General features: G+C 40.8%; 1 protein-coding gene across 3 annotated transcripts; it reads right to left on the bottom strand.

Annotated features, from left to right (window-relative positions):
* Positions 1–9,185: 9,185 nt before the first annotated feature.
* Positions 9,186–13,254, bottom strand: LOC110921245 (amidophosphoribosyltransferase, chloroplastic-like). Of its 3 annotated transcripts, none has more exons than XM_035986847.1 (4): positions 11,151–13,254; positions 10,291–10,341; positions 9,599–9,981; positions 9,186–9,509 (listed from the first exon to the last, which is right to left on the bottom strand). In XM_035986847.1, exon 1 carries the CDS (start codon positions 13,082–13,084, stop codon positions 11,174–11,176), a length of 1,911 nt encoding a protein of 636 aa, XP_035842740.1. In that variant the 5' UTR covers positions 13,085–13,254; the 3' UTR covers positions 9,186–9,509; positions 9,599–9,981; positions 10,291–10,341; positions 11,151–11,173. The 3 variants fall into 3 exon arrangements, with proteins under 3 accessions (XP_035842740.1, XP_035842741.1, XP_035842742.1); XM_035986848.1 differs by having other exon boundaries at positions 10,291–10,336; XM_035986849.1 differs by lacking the exon at positions 10,291–10,341 and having other exon boundaries at positions 9,599–9,993.
* Between the last annotated feature and the right edge of the window lie 10,593 nt (positions 13,255–23,847).

Raw genomic sequence — 23,847 nt, 5'->3', positions numbered from 1 at the left:
GAACACTCGAATCTTGATGATTTCACGGTTAAAAGTTAAAATCCAAAAGATAGAAAGGTGTAGAAGTGCGTGTAGATCAAGAAAGTACAAGATTTAGGACGAGATCTTACCTGGTTTGAGAGAATCGAAGAAAAAGTGAAGTGCACGAGCTGGTCGGTCAGAGGGTTTCCAAAAGTGGAAATGATGACAATGACAGGGGTATTTATAGGATTCCAAAAGAGGAAAGTGTGGGTCGGTCGGATGACACCACATCCGGATGTCGAGTCGGTCGGATGATACACCGACCGGATGGCAGCCCGGTCGGATGGCAATCCGGGCGGCTGGCATCTGGTTTGGGTGCGCGGCGCGACGATTTTTTTTTGATATTTCGATTTCGATTGCGAGCGATGCGAATGCGATAGAGTTTTCTTTTCAAATTACTTTTAATCCCAACTACTATATCAACATACCAGTATCCCTATTTCGTATTGGGTTTGCGTTTGCGATCTGATTGCGATTGAGTTCGATTGCGTTTCGATTGATTACCACACATAACATAAATAAACATGCACAAGTAACACATAAGGCACACACACACGTATATTAACCACCAAAATGCGAAATTCGAGTTGCGAGCGCGATGTTGATTAGATTAGTTTGATTAGCGTTTAATTGACTTTATCGCATTGTTACTTTCTATTATTCACAGCCGTAAAGAGATTCGTAGCGATAAATATTCGATTACAGCGATCTTAACTGATTACTCCACATAATACAACTAACGTAAAGCATACAATAGACTATCTACAGTCAAAGAAGTCAAAACAGGGATTGACCAAGGAGAGATAGATTGCAATTAGCAATCTTTTCTCCCTTTGACTTCAATCTTGACTTTGACTTTGACTTTCGAAACACGGGGTGTTACAGTATTGCATATTACAATTTCTTGGTTAAAAATAGCATCTTAGAACAAGTGTTTTCATTTTGTAACAGGTTAGTAATAGGTCATGTTGCAGCGTAACAAGTTGTTAATATTTCAAATCACCTAACGGGTTAGATTGCATCTGGTAGCATCAAATTAGAGGTTTGTACACGTCGCATTGCGTGGGCCTACAAATTAAGTGGTCTGATCTACGGCCGATTTTGGAATGCCTGCCTCCCTTACCGGCATCTACCTCAAAGACTCCAATTTGTAAGTCTTCATACTCTTTTATTTCTTTCTTTTCTCAACAGTTTTTGTTTTTGTGTGTTTACACCGGTTATTTTTGTTTTTCTATCTCTGTTCATTTTTGTCTCTGGTCTTTAATGGTCGCCTTTGATAGGAGGTTGTTGTCGTGGATTTTGATCCGTAGTGTATGATGGGAATTTGTTTACTTTTCTCTTTAATTTTTAATTGTGTCGTTTCATCAGAGATTGCTGTCGTTGTTTTTATCCTCCTTGAATTTGTGTCAATTGATCATCATTAGGTGGATGTTATGTCCATTTTGATATTTTAAACTCTTTATTTGCTTTTTTGATTTTTGTCTACAAGACGTTTTGGTAACCACAATTGCTATGTTTGATGATGAAAATTGAAGCAAATGTTGTGTTGCTATTCCATCTGTTCTCTATCTTAAATTGCGTAAATATAAGTATAGTGTCGCAACCCCCGACCCCTGCCTCGAAAGGCGGGCAGCCACAGCCTCCTCAGAGATGGTTGTATCGGTGTTTATCATTATTTGGCAGCGGAATTTACATCAGGACCGGAGTTAGGAAATATTTTATCAGAGTAAAAAACCACATTTTATAATAATAAATATATTGGGTTAAAACCCAAGTTTCCATTACAACATGTTTTTAAGGATAAACCCTAATTTATTGAAATAAAACATCTTCTTTATTTAGGTAACTTTTATAGCCACTTTTCCAGACCTTTAGTGCTGTCCAGCTGGCTTCTATTTGGCTTTCATATTTTGTTACCTGAAACGCGTTTAAAAACATTTTATCAGCAAGAAATACTGGCGAGTAAATCCCAGTTTAATCAAAACAGGTTTTATCATTTTACATCATTGAGGGCAATCCAGCAATTACATTTGTTTACATCTACTTTAATCACCACCCACGGTACTACCATTCCTGACTTGTGGTAATGTTACTACTCAGAGTGTAGTAACAAATTTTGTATACAAAACCCCAACATACCGACGATAATTGTAGAATACAAATACTCAATCACTGTTAAATATAAATTAAAACAATTGAGGTTTTGTAAAAACACTTTGTGAAAAGAGGAATCACTCACATTGCTATTTTAGGTTTTTCCCTGTGACTTTCTGGTTATAATCTATCAAATTTAAACAATGCACACGCGTTAGTATAATAACCCAAAATTTACATTAGTTATACGAAACTCCAACGACTGAGTCAGGCAGAGCCTCGACATGCGTTACGGAGCACTAGATCAATCGGGTAGCGTATCTAATACGTAACCAGGGGTTAAAAGTCTTACAACGAGGCAGAGCTTCGCTAATTAGGGGGTATTATACCCGATATTAATTCTATAATTCAGAAATTGAGAAAGAAGCACGAGATTTGAACGACGAAAATGAAATGCCGATCGCCTCTATACATAGGGCTGTTTCGGCAGTCCCTCGCGCCCCGCGAAAGAGACCACAAGGGTCTTCGCGACCCGTGAGCTGGGGATGTAGGGCCTAGGCTTGCTGATTTGCCGCTATAGCCTCGACGGATGGCAGGACACGTGGCAGCTCAGGGCTGCGCCTGGTGTCATGGAGGTCGCTGCCCGCGAAAGATCAAACACAGTCTGTCGCGCCCCGCGACAGACGTATTTTATTGTTTTTATTTGATTTTTAATTATATAGAGGTATTTTGGGCCTATTTTTCGTATATAGGGTGTATTTTAGGACGTATAGGGGTGTTTTAAATATTTTAGGAGAGTTGTTATATATAGCATGGAATCTGCACTAAAAGTGAGAATGACTTTACACAATTTGACCATTTTTTTCACAGTTTGTAAGGCCAGTTAGTTATTCACAGCAAGTATACTAGCATCATCTCTATCTAATAATAAGCAAATGGAATGGCTTTACATCATTTGACCACGAGAAACAATCCACGCGTCATTTTTCATCCTTAGTCACTGTTCAAAGCTCCTATACATAAGCCAAGCCAAGTGTTACCATCCATTGTGTTAATAAACCACATTTCTCAAATCCATCATCCATTGAATAAACATTCATTTCTCAAATCCATCTCAAATATGGTTTGATTAGATATTCCGGCCTCCAACTATTGCTGGCAATTATCTCGGACCTTCTGATTGAATCAGAATTCCGATAGTCGCTTCCGGCGAAATTGGTGATTCCTCCAAATTGAGCGTCGTCCACAGCAATCCACCGCTTCCATTCTCCGGAAACAGTGGTAAGTGATGGTTTGAAACCGAAATAGCGGAAATGAGAGATCTGAGGACAGCCCCGTCGGTGATTTCGAGCTAAGGCAACCGAGTCTCAAATGGTGCTGGTAGCCGATCTATTTGCATGTGCGTAATTCCGGAAAATCGCAGTAGGATTCAAGCATTTCAGTTCCGATTCCCGGTTGTTCATTCCTTTTCTAACCACTAACGCTTAAATCCCGATGAGCTAGAGACTGTTGAAGACTGTTTAGGCGTGTTCATGCGGACGATGTTTATGATTTATAGTAGAGTTTAGATGGTTTAGGCGTGTTGAAGACTGTCGGACGATGGTGGTGATAGTTTGTGTTTAGAGAGAGAAAATCGTGTAAAGAGAGATGGTTGAAGCTTTGATGGTTTAGGGAGGTGGTAGATATGCACTCAAGTACTCAATGGGTAAAATTAGACTGCGGGGTATAGGGCGGGGGTTTGGGCGTGGGTGGGCTGAAAACGCCCAAGCCACCACCCCGGGTGGGCATGGGTTTGGGCGTGGCCCCTTTTTCGTGGGTTTGAAGCCGGGCGTGGGGCGGGCTAGCAAGGTGACATGGCAGGCTCTCAATGGCTATGTGTCAACTCATGCCCCCAACCCAAGCTCCCAACTCAAGCCCCACCATACCCCATGGGCGTGAGTTTTTTTTTTTCCATTTTTTTCCCATTCCACGTGTCAACAAATGCCCCAACCCATGCCCCAACCCAAACCCACCATACCCCACAGTCTTAGGACTAATCTTTTGTCTTCTGAAACATTCAGGGAAAAGGAATAGTTTGTGGCTGAGATTTTTAAGCTTAGTGTTTGTTTGTTTGGTTTGATATAAATATAAATAAAACAGGGAATAAAAATGGGTATTATTCTAAAAATAATAAACATGATGTTTTTGATTTATAGTAGAGTTTAGATCATGGGATTTTGTTTGGAAAATACATACAGTGTCGTTGGGTCTTGAAAAAGTAAAATAATGTTAAATGTTTGCATTTTTTTTTTCTAAATTGAAAAACAACTTATAATGATTCTATTCATTGCTATTTATTTTTATCAGTTTATTTATATTATCATTTGATCTTAATAGTTTTGTAGGATGGCAAAACAGAAACTTACTGAACTGAAAAAAAAAAATATATAAAGATTTGATCTTAACTAATTCTTTTTCAGTTATACTATTTTCGGGAAGTCAAGTAATGTATTTATACAATTCTATGTGTTTCCGCCGTTGCTGAATTGTATTTGTATTTAGTTCTAAGTTTTAAGTTTTATAAACAATTTATGTTAAGGGTGTTGTGAACTTTTAACCAAACCATAAATCTTTATTAATAACCAAGATTTTAATCACATTAAAATGGTTAGTTTCCGCCGCAACGTGCGGGTGGGAACAACCTAGTTTAGACAAAACAAGAACACTATGATATTCCAAACAAGCTAGAAGTCTAAAAAAGTAGACTTTAGACTTTAGACTTTAGAATTGCAAAAGTCAGAGGTAAAGGAACAACATCAGTAATAAGCCTGTGTTTGAGGAAAATTTTTACTAGCTTCATGTTTATTCTATAGGTTATAAGAGATATACGAGATCTTTTTACTAAAATATATTATGAGTTATCAACGCTAATTACTTTTTATAATCAGTGAGATCTTAATGTCTAATGATAGGTGTTCTCTTGATGTTTGTAATGTGAATGTAGTTGTCGTTATTATTATATATATCAATTAACATCGTATGAATGCGCCAGTTCTCTTTTCACTTTTAGGTTTTGGGCCACCTTAGTTTTCCCCTTTTACAAGTTCACACAAACACCAGAACATCTTCTCTGCTCTCTCACACCTCCGTTCGCCGGAGGAGGGATTCCGGCGTCGGTATACCCGGTCAGACGACACACAGACACCCCCAACACTCTTCTCCTTCCTATGACACCCCCCCCTCCCGTTTTCTCTTTCTCGCACACTGTTTTCGGCCGGAGAGCGGCGGAGCCGACAGTGCCAAAACCCTACTTCAAACATAATGAACAATAGTATGGTTTTAGAATTTTACGTTTTGGCCACTAAGGTTTCTACATTTTCGTTTGACTTTCTGCCAAAACCCTACTTCACATCGTGGTGTTGGTGTGGTGGTGACAATGGCTGTGTTTTGGTGGTGGTGGTGTGTTCGGTGATGGTGGCGGTTAGGCGGCGGTGGTTTTGTGGTTTGAGTTTGGCCGCCAAGGGATTGAGGAGGGGGAGCAGTGTAGATTGTTTTTTCTGGAGCGACGGTGGGGGCAATTCGCCGTTGGAAAGATGAGGAAACAACCAAAGGTGTGTATCGGAATCAATGGAGTCTAAGTTTTTCCGGTCATATATAAGAGAGAGAGGCAAGAATTTACATGGTTTGTTTGTGGTTGTGGCTAGGTGGTTGTGCTGTAGTGATGATGGTCGAGGTGGCAGTTTGGTGCTGAGGGTGTTGACAGTCGGCCGGTGATGGCGATGGAAGGCGGCGACAAGGGGTTCCTGGGCGGCAATAGGTGGTGGTGGTTGTGTTTGGTGGAAGGGTTACCAGTGGTGGATAGTTTATCTTCCAAAATGGATTTGAACAATGAATTAGTCAAAAAGTTGGTGACTTGACTTTTGTGTATTGTTCAGACGTTTAGATACCTTCAATACTCAAGTGTTTTGTTTTCCCAATACCACAATTAAGTTTTCCATTATCAAATTGCAATAATGTGGAACGAAGACATTAGAATCACATATTTCTTCAAAACATTTTAATTGATTTATAATAATTTAAATAGGTTATGGTTTTACTTAAGTTCAAACTGTCATAAAATTTGTAATTTGTGAAAGTGTCTTTTATCTACATCTCAATGTGAAAACTCGACCGCGTAGTGGTGGATCCAGGGTCGGATTTCACTGGGTTCATTTTGATAGTTTTTCACTAATTTTCATTATTTTTTCCCAAATTATACAAGGTTTACACTAATTTTTTTCCATTTTCTTCGAATCGAATGTGTTCCTAGGAACCCATGGAACCATGTTAAAACCGCCCCTGTGACCGCGCGTAGCGCGGTGTAAACATCTAGTTTCCATTAAAATCTATCTTTGTTTTGTTTTGTTTTAAGTTTAGTATATAATGTGAATAATGATTTATAAAGTTATGGCAATAAATACTGATTTATGCTATTTTTTGAACAGTTTACAACGTGGTTGATGATTGTTGAGCGGTTGGAGTCCTTTCTAGCTAGCCACGGGTTTAGATACAATCGTTGCTGCAAGAGTGGTTGTCCCCTCTCTATTTTAATGCCAAATAAATCCCATTTACACGTTCCTTTTGTAATATGATTACGTTGTCCATTCAAATAAATAATTTTAGTAAATATAGTTGGATATTTGTAGTGTCTTGAGATAAAAACAAAATTCATGTCCATTACTTTGCTATTTAAAAAAAATTATAATTGTTTATTCATATAAATTAGTGCTATGATGTATTCTATTAGTTTGTGGTTAACCATGGCGGTCTATAGACCGATCTGTGACAAACGTGTTTAGTCATGTAATAGGCAAAAAAAAAAAAAAAAAAGAAAGAAAGAAAACCAATGAGCCGAAGCCATAACGTCCAAGTGACATCACGTATCACGTGAAAAAACGACCAAAGTAGATTAATCTAGACCAAAAATCAAGCCAATTCTATTACGTCCAAGTCACGTTTCGTATTCATTTATTTCAATGAGTAAATTGCCATTTTCGTCCCTGAGGTTTGGGCACGTTTGCCATTTTCGTCCAAAATAACACTTTTGTACCATTTTGCCCCCCACATTTGTATCTTTTTGCCATTTTCATCCAAATACCTAACTAAGTCACTTTACACCGTCAGATGGGTTATTTTTGAAATTTGTTAATGATAAGGGGCTAACTTGTAATTATTTCTTCTTGATATTATATCAGTCCTTTATAAGCATTCGTTCCTCAAATAACCCATTTACAGACATAACAAAAAACCCTAAATCATTCCCCTTTCTTCTTCATCTCACTTGAAATTATATCTCACTTCCTGTCAAAGCACCACCACCAAACCAAGAAATCACCACCACCACAATTGCATACCCAGAGAAACGAGATGAAAAGGTAAGGGAAGGGAGCCGACGGAAATGGGAAAAATGACCTGCAACTCCGGCACAATCTCCGGCACAACTTGCAACTCCAGCACAACCTGTAACGGAAATGGCTTCAGATCTGTATGCGGTGGCCCCATCTCTCACTCTAAATCTGAACAACGACGGCACAACCTGCAACTCCGGCACCATCATAACTCCTAGCCATCTCCCTCCTCGTTTTCGATCTGTATGCTACGGCTCCATCGCAAATCCGACCCATCTCTCTCACTCTAGATCCGAACTTGAGCTGATTGACACAAAACCTAATTGGGTAAAAGGAGATACATGGGTAATCATGGTGGTGAAGTTGAAGTTGGGAGTTATGTGGTTGTTGGAGGGAGAGAGAGAGAGATATGAAGCCGGTTGTAGAGGTGGAGGTGGTGTTGTGGTGGGGATTGGTGGCGGATGTGGTGTTGGTGATGGTGGATGAGAGAGGAGAGAGAGACAAGAGACGAAGAAGAGAGAGTTGTCTGGTGAATTAAAACGAAATTCAAGAAGCGTTCCAGAACAGTTTCAAAACAGGGGAAGAACAGAAACAGTGCATAGAAGAATTCGAAGTAATGCATCATTTAGAACACGAAAAGAAGCTGAATTGGATGAGCATTTATCACATGATAGGGAAACTGAAAGGTTTATTGAAAGAAAAGGGGGTCTGTGGAAGAAATTTATGGAAGAAGAAGAAGATAGTGATTATGCAAAAACAGAGGAGAAAGATTTCGTGGAAGAAACAGGGGATAATGAGATAGAAGAAGGGGGTTTTCTTATGTCTGTAAATGGGTTTAATGAGGAAGGAATATTATAAAGGACTCATATTACAAGTTACCCCCTTATATTTGAAAATTTTCAAAATTATCACATCAGAGAATATAAAGTAACTTGGTTAGGCATTTGGATGAAAATGGCAAAAAGTTACAAACTGGGGGGCAAAATGGTATAAAAGTGTCATTTTGGACGAAAATAGCAAACGTCCCCAAACCTCAGGGACGATTTTGGTAATTAACTCTATTTCAATTAAGTGTAATTTAATATTTATGTTAGTACCGAAATGTTTCTTTCACTAAAATATTTATGTCAAGACTCCTAAATAATATTTTTTTTTGAAGCCACTCGTGTAATACACGAGTACTTAAACTAGTGTATATATAAAGGGGCTCATCCCCACACCCTAGGCTCATCCCTTTAAACTTATCCCCCACAACTTCTGACGTAGACGTCTACGTAACGGATCATCCTCAAGTGACTACCCTCCTCCACGCCCAGTAGCCTGAGGGGGACAGACGAGCTGCAGACGTGACGAGTAGAAAGTTCAGAAAGCATAGTGTCTTAAGTCACCGCATCTGTGGAAACCAACATGGGCCCACATTCAAAATTTCTCCCTCCCTTTAATCTCCGTATAACTAAAAGCAAATGTGAACATTGACCAGAATCTATTCACTTCTTCCAATTGTCAACCATCAGATATGAACGCGTTTACTACATACATGCATTGGCATTATACTTTATGGACCATCTCTACATTTGGCATTGATTCTAGGACAGATCATTCATGCCTAACTCTGCTAAAAACATATACTTTTAACCCTCAAACCACAAACCAAATTACATATTCGAATTTCGGTTCGATTTTGTCAACCAAAAACAAACCAAATCAGTAAAAATGGATTCAAATTAACAAGTCACGAATCATTAACAAAACAGGACAGACCGAGGTCAAAAAACTTACGGACCAGTAAAGTAAAACATGTGAGATCTTCGTTAAAATTTTAACAGAAGTACAAACAAAAGAATTTAACACAAATTTCAAATATGAGCAGCAGAAGAAACCTCGCAATCTCACCCGCGGCAGCACACAGAACATCCCAAGACGACTCAATGGTGGGGGCGGCGAAGGGCAGTTAGAGCTTCCTCTGCTTGAAACAAGGTTAACACATAGTGTTCATTGCGGCGACCCTGCCATAACCCTACTCGACGACTGCCACAATATAAAAAAATAAATAAAAATCAAGAAATGAACTAGCAAACAAATCATTTCCACATATGAAATGTAACAGAAAATCAAACCTTGAAGTTGGCAAAAACGGATTCTGATTGCGTTTTCCATAAATCATCTTCAAGAGCAGACCAAGCAAGCTTTCTCGATAGCTCGTTAAGGTAATCTTCTTCATCACTCTCGGTCTCGGGAGAAGTCAAACCAGACTGCACCATAACCACATCTTCTTCTTCATCCAGAAACTCAGCAGGCAGCCAAAACTCGCCGTCTTGTTCCATATTAGAGCAGCAACAAGTAAATAATGGAATAGAGGGAGAGTGAAGAATAAGTAGAGGATGTTTGCTTCTTGTTGAAGGATAATTATAGAGCCGAGTCGTAGGTTTCTTCTGCTGCTCATATTTGAAATTTCTGTTGAATTCTTTGTTTGTACTTCTGTTAAAATTTTAACGAAGATCTCTGATAGAAACTGGAAAATTTGATTAATAAAAACAGGGAAAACAAGGGATAGTTAGCCTGATTCGAGATAGGCAAATCTCCAAACACAAGACACGATAATGAATAAAAACTGGACAAAGAAAATAGATGACTAAAGGCCTATTTATTCTTGAGGATTGCTGGAAGTTTACCCTTATTTTAGCCTTTGAAATAGTTGCTGAATCATGGCTGCTGAAATCATGGGATAATATCTTAATTATGCTGGGAGATAATTGTGCATTTGATTGAGAGGATCAGTTTGGATCCATCCAATTTGGTTCTTATCAATCTCACATGTTTTACTTTACTGGTCCATAAGTTTTTTGACCCTCGGTCTGTCCTGAGATTAGAACCGATGAACAAAAACAAGGTTAAACGAAACTAGGGGTGTAAACAAGCCTAGAGGCTCGAGAGCTACTCGTGATCGACTCGGTTAAAAGCTCAAACGAGTTGAGCCTTGATGAGCTCGAGCCTGAAATAGAATTCGTTTAGTTATCGAGCCCGAGCTCGAGCCTGAAATAAAAAGCTCGTTTAGGCTCGCGAGCCCAAACGAGCCTAAACAAATTTTAGTTTTTATATATATAACATAACAATGATGATGATAACATTGGTGAGCCGAGCTCGAGACGAGCTTTGGCTCGCTTAATCGTTGTTGAAACGAGCTCGAGCCGAGCTTCTAGCTCATTTGAGGTTGTTCTCGAAATACCTCGAGCCGAGCTCGAGCTTTGTGTTTTACTAGCGAGCCGAGCTCGAGCTCAGAGAAGTAGGCTCGAACCGAGTCGAGCTCGAGCTCGAGCTTCATAAAAACATAACGAGCCGAGCTCGAGCCTAGTAGGGCTCGGGCTCGGCTCGTTTACACCCCTAAACGGAACCAACTTAGAACCGGTTATGTTCAACACGATTTTGGACAAGATTTTGCATAGATCAATGTATGTTTAAGAGATTATTCATACATCATTCTTCCATAAAACCATTTATTTCAGGAATTTATTCATTACATCATTCTTCTATAAAACCATATAAAAGAAAAACTTGGTTTTATAAAGATTCATAGTCATACTAAAAAAAAACCCCAAATCCATATAATAAAAGAAAACAAAGAAACACAAGTTCTTTCATAATTGAAGATCAAGAAACTTAAAATCTTACTTAAAAAGATTCAATCTTTAAACCTAAACTGCAACTTTACCATCTTCTTCTTCATAATTCACATCCAAATCCTTCTCTTTTTCTTCTTTTGATCCTTCTTTTGACCCTTGAAGCCAACCGCCATCGATCGAATCAATACTCCCATTCAACCCGTCATCAACAAAATCGCCAACCCGTTTCACCATCCCACTCGGTAACACTGGGTAGTTCCCAGAAAAACACGCGTAACAAAAGTTGGGCGAATCACCTGCCAACATCTTCTTCAAGCTATCGATTTGCAAAAACGCGAGCGAATCACACCCTATAAACTCACGAATCTCCTCAACACTCATCCGGTTCGATATCAACTCCTCCGAGCTTGGTGTATCCACACCATAGTAACACGAAGCAATAATCGGCGGGCTCGCAATCCTCATATGCACCTCTTTCGCGCCCGCTTCCTTCAACAACCGAACTATCTTCGAAGAAGTGGTCCCCCTAACGATCGAATCATCAACCACCACAACCCGTTTCCCCTCCAAAACCGCTCTAACAGGCGACAACTTCAATTTCACCCCAAAATCCCTAATCCGTTGCGACGGCTCAATAAACGTCCTCCCAACATAATGCGACCGAATCAACCCCTGCTGAAACGGGACCCCCGCCTTATTCGCATACCCAATCGCCGCAACAACCCCAGAATCGGGAACAGCAATCACAACATCACACTCCACCGGACTCTCACTCGCCAAAATCTCCCCAAACTGCCTCCTCGACTCATAAACCGACTTCCCAAACACAACCGAATTCGGTAATGAAAAGTAAATATGCTCGAAAATGCACGACTTTGGCTCCGGGTGAGGCATCAAACAAATCGACCGAACCCCCTCTTTGTCAACGATCAACAACTCACCCGGGTTCACCTCTCGCTCGTACGTCGCTTCGATTAAGTCGAGGGCGCACGTTTCGGAAGCGAAAACAATAGCCCCATTACTCCTCCTACCCATCACTAATGGCCTAAACCCAAAAGGATCCCTAACAGCAACTAACTTATCCTCAGTCAAAAACACCATAGAATAAGCCCCTTTAAGTTTCTCACAAGCCTCAACAATTCTCAAAAAAAAGGGTCTTTGTTTACTAATAGCAATTAAATGTAACACTACTTCAGTATCAGAACTAGTACCAAATATTGAACCATTCTCTTCTAACTCAGCCCTTAAAGTTTGATAATTTACCAAATTGCCATTGTGAGCCACCCCCACGCGCCCGAACCGATAACCGGCGACAAAAGGTTGAACATTCTTGAGCATGGATTGACCGGCGGTGGAGTATCTGACGTGGCCGATGGCGTTGTCGCCGGGAAGTTGGTCGAGTTTTGATTGGTTGAACACTTCTGACACAAGACCCACTCCGGTGACAGACTTTAACACGCCGTCGGCGGTGGCGGTGACTATTCCGGCGCCTTCTTGGCCTCGGTGTTGCAGCGCGTGGAGTGCAAGGTAGCAGAGGCGCGACGCTTCTGGGTCGCCGTAGATACCCACCACACCACACTCTTCACGGGGTTTGTCGTCATCGGCATCAAAGATTGAATCTTTATCATCTGGGTATGATTCAAATGATGAAATAACGTCAGAAAGAGGGTTTTTAGAAGAAATCTTTGCTGGGGTTTTGTGGGTTACGGCGAACGACGTCGTTTTGGTTAAGGGTTTCAAAGTTGAATCTTTATGATCAAAGATTGAAACTTTATCATCTGGGTATGATTGAAATGAGGAATTAACGTCTGAAAGAGAGTTTTTGGAGCAAATCTTTGATGGGTTTTTGTGGGTTAGAGAAAAGGGTGTCGTTTTGGGTTGGGGTTTGAAGAGGGGTTTGAGGGAAGAGGGGGGTGTTTTGTCGGCGAAGAGGTGGGTGGCGGAGGAGACGGTGGTGGTGGTGGTGGCGGCGGCGGCGGACATTGTGGTGGAAGGAGAGGAGAGAGGTGAGGACTATGAATAGCCAAAGTTGAACGGCTAGGTTTTGGTGGTTTTATAATTTGTGATGGGTGGTTTGTTTGGAAGGGTCACGGGTGGTGAGGTAGAGAGTGACTGACATTTGGTATTGGACCCCTGTATAATAAAGCTGTGACTGTGATGAGTGGTAAATTCGTGTAATTTGGAAAATATTGTATAAATAAAGTATTTAGTCAAACAATAGTGGTAGGCTCGAGGTCTAATTCCAATACTTTTAATTATTTTCTTCGAACCTTAAATCATGGCCATTGCGATAGGCTTTCTGCCGATTATTAGGTTATAGGGTGTGGTTGGAGCTTCATAAGGCTTTATCAAGTCCACCTAAGTGTTTTTTTTTTTTTTTTTTTTAAAGGGGAACTTCATTAAAAAAAAACCGACCAAAAACCAGGCCGGCCAAAACAACACAGACACTACACTACATAAATTTACACCAACTATCCAAGAGATATTCCTATGCTTCGATCTATTTGAGAACCACAAAAAACCTAAAGCCTTTATCTCACTTAAGATTTTATCTATACAAACCGGGATACCTTCAAAAACCAAACCATTTCTGGCCTTCCAAATACTCCAACAACCAATAATCAGAATACCTTGGATAGCCTCTCTCCATTGGTCCGAAACTTTCACAGAGATATGAAGCTCCAGCAAATCCTTAAATGAGAAGGCGAAAATCTAAGGGATCTTACACCAAGATCTCACCATTTGCCAAACCACAGTAGCAACCCAACAAGCAGAGAACAGATGGTCGACCGATTCCTCATCTGATCGGCACAACGGGCACGTTACATCCTCCACTTGAATATTCCTGTTCCAAAGAGCCGATCGAGTTGGAATGCTATTCAACTCAGAACTCCATAGAAACATATCTATCACTAGGGGACTGACCCATAGCCAACAACCTTCTAACTGCTTTGACCGAGAACTCCATAGAAGAGCCACCAATCCAGGCCCATCTATCTGGAGACGACCCAAGCAAAACATCAGACAGAATGTCACAAAGCTGGTGCAACTCAGACAGCAAAACCGTGGAGTCCAGCTGCTCCTTCCATCTCCACAAATAACCTTGACCCTCGCCTTGCATAATTTTGTCCTTAACCTTACATTTTTTCGAAATTTCCTTCGAGAAAAGAGCCGGAAACCTGTTTTCGAGAGGTTCATTTAGAACCCAAGGGTCCAGCCAAAAAGCAATATTTTCACCGTTTCCTAAAAGACCTTTGATGCAGTTACGGATCGGCTCATTATTAACTTTAACTTTGACGAAAACTCTCGCAATATTCCTCCAAGGCCTGCTAGCTGAGTTTTTGAATGGAATACACTCCCACCCCACACGACTACTATGAATTGCTTCAACCACTTTTCTCCATAAATTATCCCCCTCCGTTTTGAATCTCCAACCCCACTTTGATAACAAAGCCACATTAAAATCCGAGAGTTTACTAAGACCAAGACCTCCTTCTTTTTTGTGACAAGTAACCCGATCCCATGACACCCAATGCATCTTCCTATCTTCGTTGGAGCCTCCCTAAAGAAATCTTTTCATCATTCTTTCCAACTCTAAAATAACTTTTTTAGGCGCCTTATACAACGAAAGATAATAAGTGGGAAGACTTTCTAATACCGCTTTAATCAAGGTAACTCTACCTCCAATCGAAAGCGTATTTGATTTCCATAAAGCCAATCGTTTCTGAAACACTTCAACCACCGGAGACCAATTATTAACCCGATTCATATTTGCTCCAACCACCAATCCCAAGTATTTAAAAGGAGTACAATCCGGAGAACACCCAAGATCATTCGCCATACATGAAACTTCGTTCCAAGAGACTCCTATACCATAGAGATTGGATTTACCTATGTTGATCTTAAGCCCCGAGCAAATATAGAAGCAACGAAGAATCCTCATAATGTTAGAGACCTCTTCCTTGGACCATTCTCCAAGGATGATAGCATCATCGGCATACAGTAAGTGGGAGATCACCGGCCCACCATTAGGCAACTGAATTCCTTTCACCCTCCCCGCAAGAACTGCCTTGTCAATCATAGAAGACAAAGCTTCCATGACAGATAGAAATAGGAAAGGAGATAGAGGATCTCCCTGCCTCATGCCTTTACCACATTGGAACTGGAAGGCAGGAGCTCCGTTTACCAGAACCGAAGATCTAGCAGATTCCAAGATACCTTTCGTCCACAAACGCCAGCGGTCCGGGAACCCCATTTGACGAAGAATAGAATCGACAAACTTCCAGTTAACGTTATCGTAGGCCTTCTCGAAGTCAATCTTGAAAAGGAAAGCCTTATCCTTTTTCTTCTTCAACCAAGAAATAATCTCACCAACAATGAGAGGCCCATCAAGAATGCATTTACCCTTAATGAACGCCGATTGGGAGACCGAGATCACCTTGCTGAGAATAACCTTCATCCTGTTAGCTAAAGCTTTAGAAATAACCTTACTAACCACACCCACAAGGTTGATAGGACGGTAGTTATTAATCGAGATCGGGTCTTTAATTTTTGGAACCAAGGTAATAAAGGAGGATCCGCTGCCACTATTGAAAACACACTCACTGTGAAAATGAATAAAAAGATTCCGAAAATCTTCTTCAAAAATGGACCAGAAAGTTTTAATAAATTTGAAGTTCATGCCGTCAGGACCCGGGGCTCTATCATCGTGACATCCAAAAACGGCATCCTTGATTTCAGAATCGGAAAAAGGGGAAACCAAAAACTCTTTGTCTTCATCTGAAAGCTGCTTAAAATTCTCACAAATAAGCTCCAGCCGATCAGGGAGGTCTTCACCAAACTTGTCTCTGAAGAAGGAAAACACGTGTTTTTTAACTTTAGCCGGTTTCGATATCCACGCTCCATCTATGCTCAAGCCTTGGATCCTATTTAAAGCTTTCTTTTTGTTAATTACAGAGTGGAAGAATCGGCTATTCTCATCCCCATCAATAGACCACTTAACTCTGGATCTTTGTTTGGCATCACTATTCCTTCTAGCTTCAATGTCTTTGATAACCTTCCTATTTTCCGCTATAATCCACTGCTCCTCCTCATCTAATTCCCTATTTTCCATCTCTTGTTCAAGCCTCTCCAACTCCACAAGAGTCGACGATATCAAATCGTTTTCCTTCACTAGGAGATCATCCCTCCACTCTTTGAGAGATTTTCTAGTACTAGCAAACTTCCTGGTTATAACCATATCCGGCGGACCATCCACAGAAAAACCTTCAACTGCCTTCAACACCGCTTCATTAAAACCAGGCCTACCAATCCAAGAGCTAAACACTCTAAACGGCTTGGGCCCATATTTTAAGTCCATAACCGATAGGATAATAGGGCTATGATCAGAAAGATACCCAGGAAGAACCCTAACACAAGCATCAGGCCATTTATTGAAGAAATTTTCACATACAAGAAAACGATCGAGCTTACTGAGTTTCCTGCCATTTTCCCTACTGCATGTGAATTTCTTGCCCTGCAGAGGATACTCGACCAAGCCAGAGTTGAATATAAATTCGTTGAAGTTCCTAGCACAAGACGCTTTGAAGCTGGATCTTTTTCTCTCGTCAGAAGAACGAACAGCGTTGAAGTCCCCAACCAGCAAAAACAAACCACCAAAACCTTCCATATTAGCAGCAATATCACTCCATAGACGCCTCTTGTCTGAAGTTTTTTGAGGGGCATACACATTGAAAAGAAAAATTTGCTCGCCACTTCCAATCAATTTGCCCTTCAACAGAAGGAAATTCCTATCCTTAACAGCACTTTCCACTTCCAGCACAGCAGGATCCCAGATCCAAAGCAAACCACCAGACTGACCAGAAGAACTAACATATTCCATTTTATAATTTCCCGGACCCCAATAATTCGCAACTCCCTGATCTGTTAAGATTTCTTTTTTTGGTTTCTTGAATGGCAACAGCACCCATATAGTGTCTATGCTTCAAATCCCTAACCCAACTACTTTTCTCCCCACCATTAAAACCCCTAATATTAAGCGAAAGAACATTCATTTGGGATCCGCATTAATACCTTCTTCACCTACAATTCTCCTGACCAATTCACCGTGTTGAGAGAGCTGTACCCCTATAACCTCCCCCATCTTGATTGTCGCCTCCACCTCAGTACCGAATAAAAAAATCCCCTGGGCTATCAACAACAACCGTGTCCTTGCCTTGGGATCCCCCACAATAAACTGAGGAATTCCCCCCTCCATTTTCGACCGGAGCTACACTATTGTTGAGGTCGAAGCTGCGATTAATATTGTCACCACCCTGACCGGGAGGCTCTGTGACACCACCGTTTGTCTCCACAGGTCTAACAGAGTGGGGCAGGTCTGCCTCCTGATTTCCCCTTGGAGCTGGAAACGTATAACATTCTGAATCCTCCACCTGCTTTCTTGACCTTTTCTTTGGTCTATCCTCCGAATTCGGGCTTTTGTATCCATTAGTTTTATCTTTATTCCTGGGTCTAAGAATGGCCTGTCTTCTCTTGGGCCTATTATCCTTATCTCTGGGCTCAACACCAAATAAACTATTGGGCTTTTCCACTGAAGGTCCATTAACAATCGGACAAAACAAGTCAGCGCCCCCTTTTTTCTTGGAGCTCGGACCCACCTCTTCCCCATAAAAAACATTGCCTGTCTGACTGCCCACACCTGACTCATTCGGCGATCTCTCTTCCTCGTGCAACGGGTCATCATCAAACCTAAACTGAGAGGACTGTTTGTCTTCTTCCACCTCCTCATCTTCCACTAGGCAATCCGGGATCCAATCCGTTGTCTCTTCTTCCACCCAAATTCTGAATATTTTATTTTTCCATTTTAAAGAAACTAATTCAGCAATTCTCTCTCCTTCCCCAACCAAAACTCCCATGCAGTGCAGTTAACTGAATAGTCGTTATCTTCAACGTCTCTTTGGGAAGCATGAAGCACTTTGCCAAAACACCCAGCAATGGAGTCATAAACAGAATTAACCCCTAGGTGAATCGGGACCCCCATAACTTTTATCCAAGCAATCCTTTCTGGGGGAAGAATTTGGCCAGACCAGAAATCCAGAGAGGAGAACCATGTCCTCCATTGATCATGGTTACTAACAAACTCGATACACTGATCTTCATCCATGAATTTAACCAACATAAAAAGACCTCCCAGATAACTAAGACACACTTTCAGACCATCTACCTTAGACAATAGGGAGTATAAATTATTTAACGTGTACAAATCCACACACCTGCCCACTGCCGCCTTCCCACTTAACTCCTGAAAAGCCACAGTCTCATCCGATATAACCACAACCTTACCTTCTACTCCGGACGGATTCAGAGCGTTAGAAGACTGCCCATTACCTTTAGAGAGCTGACCATTACCCTTAGAAAACAGGTCACTGAATAATTTCCCTCCACCCTGACTTATATAAGCTTGGTTTTTGAACTGCATGTTATTTGAATTCCCACCAGTACCTACCTCTACGCCATGCCCAATAGCTGAAGACGGGTTACTGAAAAGATTTACATTCTCAGCTGCAAACTTAGCTACATTCACCTTCAGCTTGGAAGCTCCCATTTTAGTACCATTCAATGCTCTTTCCAATTCGTTTACGTCTCGAACATTTTTGAAACTGATGAAACCGAACCTGTTTCCCATTTTATCCTTTTTTCGGGCAACATAAACACCCGCCACTTCTCCGAATACTTTAACGAACTCCGATACCTCCCAAGGAGTACATCCTTGAGGTAAGTTGGTTACGAAGAACTTCGTAATGTTTTCATAACCTCCCTTAGATATACCTTTGTCTTTGGCCTTTTTCCTGAGGTGGTGTGGATCCAACCACGGCCCGTCCTCAGCCATGCTGAGAAGAGCGAGCCACTGAGAAGGAAAGAACCAGAGGAAAAAATAACACTACCCCAGACAGCACAAGGATTCCAGATATCCCCTAGCCCCTCCAAGACAAACAAACGAAACAGTGGCGGCCCGACCCTAAAGGTGTTAATGGGATTCGAATCGATCTAGCTGAACTATACTCAGATAGCCGCGATCAATATCAGACCCACTAAGCCCCGAAGAAATCTAGAAACCACTGCGGGAAAAGAGGGTAGAGGGGGATGTGATACCAGACCAACGAGGAAGAGTAACCGACCGAGTGGGGGAGCCGCTGAATCAAGATAGAAGAAAAGGTCAGACCGTTACTTCCAAGGAAAGAAACGGGACCTCTCGCGCTATTTCGACGAGGCAGACTCCGGCGAAACACTCCGGCGACGGTTTAGTTTTGAGAGAGATAACTAGACAACATCTCTTGTGGTTATCCAAAGAATAATTCTCAGTTCCACCTAAGTGTTATGTAGGAGCTATGTCAGTTTGGGGGTTTTATCAAGCCCCCCTTTAATTTGAAGGGTGTGGATGGAGCTCTATAGCGCCCCTCCTTAATTCAGTGGGTATGGTCAAATGCAATAACTCTCCTCGATCCACTCGCTGGTTGCTCGTTATCACCATGGCGAGAGTTCAATGGCGCCTGGGGTGTGGTGTTATAGCGCCGGGGGGCGCTATAGATGCCTAGCTGGCGAGGGTGGCGCCCCCACACCCTCCAGCCTTATAACAATACAACCCATGGCATTATAGACTAGTGGTATCTTGGAGGTGAGATAAGGCTTATGACCATTAGGTCATGGGTTCGATTCCCACAAAGGGGGTTTTCCTAGATTTATTGGGTTTCCTCCTGAATTAGTGTATAGGCATTATTGCATAGTGGAGATGGATATGATCAGGTGATTCTGCTGGTGACTCGATGATACTCCAGTAGTCCGTCAGTAATCCAAATTTACCGTTAAAAAAAAACAACACAAAAAATGCTGGTATTGACTGCTCTGGGAAAAGGAATACTTTAGGGTGCATGGGGTGGAGTTAGGGCTGTAAACGAACCGAACGTTCAGCGAACAGTTCGTGAACCGTTCGGCGGGAAGTTCGTTTATGTTCGTTCGTTTAATAAACGAACGAGCATGAACAAGAAATTCTGTTTGACTAGTTAAATGAACGAACATGAACAAAGGTCTCGTTCGTTCAATTGTGTTCGTGAACGTTCGGTAAGGTGTTCGTGAACATTTGTTCATTTGCGTTCGTTTATGTTCGTATGTTCGTATTTTAATTAAAGATTTTTATACTTTCATATATCTTATCTATGTTTTTTACACTATTAAACTTTTATTTATATCATTACCCTAACAATTAAACTAGGAAACCCTCTTTCACCTTGTTTATGCGCCATTTCCCTTTCTTTTCTCATTATTTACATCGACGAATATGATCTACCTCCGTTCCACAATAAGGGATTCAAGTTCTAGTGCTACTCTATGGGCCATCTACCTTTATCATTCATCGCGTTTGCCAAATTTATTTGTGTTCGCTTGTGTTCGTGAACCGTTCGTGAACACGCTCATTTCCTTAATGAACGAACACGAACATAAAATCCCGTTCGGTAAGTGTTCATGAACCGTTTGTGAACACATTTATTTTCTTAACGAACGAACACGAACAAGGCCTCGTTCGTGTTCGTTCGATTCGTTTACAGCCCTAGGTGGAGTGGTATAGTGGTGGGGTAAATTAGTTTACCTAATAAGCATCACTTTTTATTCACATTCACGCCGCAACTATGGATGGGCTGAGTGTTTGTTATTACCATGTTTGTAATTTGTTTATATAGTAGTGTTTGTTGTGGCTAATATTGTCGTGATTGTAAACTTATTATGTAATGCCTTTTATTATATCTTCACTTACCAGAGGGTTTTATTTAGGGGAAATCATGAAAATGGTCACTGCAACGTTGATGTCCGTGAAGTGTGTTATATTTTAGGTATGTATTTTAAGCTCTTTTACACTTTTTAGCCAAGTTTTAAATTTATAAAACACGATATTTACTAACACTAAACACACATATGGGCAAGTGCACCCATCGTGGATGTAGTATAGTGTTGGTAAAATACCGAGGTCGTCCAAGGATACAAGAGCTTTTAGTACCGGTTTATCCTCAACGTCTAATCAAATCAAAATGTTAGAAAAAGATTTTTTTAAACTAGAAAATAAAACTAACTAAATTGCTGAAAATAAAAATAAAGATAAAAACAGATAGACAAGATGAATCACTTGGACCCGACTCGTGTGTTAGTGTAACCTTTGATTATTTTCGCACTTTTGCACTTGTTTAAGAGATTATCTTAGTTATTGTAGTAGGCCCCTCTTTTGAAGGCGACGTTACCCTCAACCCAGTAGTTTGAGTCAGCAAGGATACAATCCTAAAGGGTCGGATTATTAAAAGATAACTAATTAAGTTATTAATGCATAATGTGGTAGGCCCCTCTTTTGAAGGCGACGTTACACTCAGCTAAGTAGTCTGAGTCAGCAGGGATACAGTCCTAAGTAGTTGGGTTAAAGTTTTAATAGTAGTTTAACTTATGAGGGGATCAAAGAGTTTGGACCCCCGCCATCCAATACCTTTGGGTATTGAAGGAGGTCCTACTAAATTTGACCCAGGTCCTTTGCAGGATCTATACACTCCTATTTATAGTCTAAACAGAAGCCTGGGCACGGCCCCGTGTCCACTGGGCACGGCCCGTGTTGAGCTGGACACGCCCCGTGTTGAGCTGGACACGCCCCGTGTTGAGCTGGGCACAGCCCCATGCTCAGCTGGGCACAGCCCCATGCTCAGCTTTTCTTCTTGTTTTTGCTTTGGGAGATGCTGTCGAGGAGTCGGGCATGCCGCGTTTCTTCCTTTTCTTTGTATTTATGTTGGATTTGGCTGCATTTTTGCTTCTTTTGTTCGTTTAAGCTCTTTTAACCCTGAAAATACAAAAGGAAGACAAAAGCACACTTTTTCCAACATTAGTACTTAAAAAGGGTTAGTTTTATGCTTCAATTGATGTAATTTATATGTTGCATTTTACACACATCATATACCCCCACACTTGAATCTTTGCTTGTCCTCAAGCAAAACTCTTTAATATGTGGCTTACACTCTCAAATGGAATGGGTAGAAGAGAAGGTTTTGGGCTTGTCTTGAGTGTCGGGAATCCAAGATCTTTATTGGGTTTTATTTTTATACTATTTACAATCTTATTCGTTATGATTTATTTAGAACACTTGTTAAGAAAAATTATTTATTTGGGCATAACATGCCTCTTTAAAATTCCATTTATATACGAGTTCACATACCTCTCGGCCGAAGATGTATTTTAGTGAAACACTCGAGACCGGCATGGAACTTACTTCTACCATATGCTTGCCAAGCAATCAATCCTCCTCCTTTTTAACTATACACCTTTGTAAATATCAAGAGGACTTTTGGGGGGAAGGGTTAGACTTGGGTTAAAGGTAGGTGGTTGGGTTCGTGGTTAGTAGAAAAGGGCGAAAGGCGTAAAAAGCGTCGGTTTTCGTAAGATTTTTTTTTTGACTTTTTATTTTAATGAAGCAATTTTTCAAACAAAGTTATTTTTGATAACCTTGTTTGTTTATTTCTTTTGGCTTCATTATCATCATCATTTTTCTATTTTTTTTTTTTTGAGGAAGAAGTCATAAGAAAAACCGAGCTTTGTTACTAAAATAAAAGGAAAAAGGGGTTTTGGTGGGAAAAAGGGTGTTTGTTTTGGGTTAAGAAATGAAAAGGTTTAGGCTCAAAGGGGTTAACTAGGGGGATTTTGGGTAGGTGGTAAAAAAAATGAAAAAAAGAAAAACAATGGTGTTGAAATAAAAAAAGGGTTAGTCCTAATGCCTCCATCATTTACTTACTTAGGTTTCAGTTGGTAAGGACCGGGAATGTATCATCGTGGCAAGTTCTAGGGTCGTAAGAAACCAAGCGGCTATTCACACAAGAAATGAAAAATGAGCATTTAGTTTAAAGATGTATATTTGTATGCTCAATAGAGGCTCAAAAACTCACTTTTTGTGGGAATGGGTTTTTATGTGATCAAGTGTATATAATCAAATTTTAACTAGATTTGTCATGCCGTTTCATAATTTTCTTATGTTGGTTCTTTTTATCACGACGCTATCGGTTGTAAATTTGTAAAAATATAACCTTTTTAGAACTTGTTAGTCACAAATTAAACCAAGACAAGTAAAAAAAAATGAAAAAATTTTGAAAAAATTTGGGGTGATTAGCGGTTCCAATAGAGTTTTGTGTAAGGCTTGTTATTAGGACTTGCAAAATTCAAGGTTTTAGCATCCCCCCCCCACACTTAAATTGCACATTGTCCTCAATGTGTCCCAAAAATAAGTTTTTCGGTTGATTAAAATGTGTAAAAGTGGGTTAAAAACAAGATTTTATGTTACTGGGTAGCTGAGCACGGGGTGGTGTTGGCTGAGCACGGCCTCGTGTCCAGACTGCCAGTACCAAAAGTAAACAGAAGGCTGGGCACGGGGGCGTGTTCAGTGAGCACGGCCCCGTGTCCAGTTACCTGAACTGGGCATTTTCTGCAGAACCTTGGGCACGGGGCGTGTTGGGCGAGCACGGCCCCATGCTAAAGCTGTAATGAAGAAAAATTGTCGGGAGGCTCTGTTTTTGTGCATGGGGTGTGGGTTCAAGCTTCCCTTGGTATCCTTCACCATCCTGAGTGTGTTTTATTCCTGAAAATTAAAACTAAACTAGAAAACATAAAAGTTAATCTAAACTAAAACTAAGGATAGTTCCGCGGAATGCCTCCGTGGTGCGCCACGTTTATAA

This window comes from Helianthus annuus, chromosome 17, assembly GCF_002127325.2.
Source record: "Helianthus annuus cultivar XRQ/B chromosome 17, HanXRQr2.0-SUNRISE, whole genome shotgun sequence".
Classification (NCBI taxonomy): domain Eukaryota; kingdom Viridiplantae; phylum Streptophyta; class Magnoliopsida; order Asterales; family Asteraceae; genus Helianthus; species Helianthus annuus.
The sequence above is the reverse complement of the archived record's forward strand: the minus strand, read 5'-3'. Positions and strand labels throughout refer to the sequence as shown.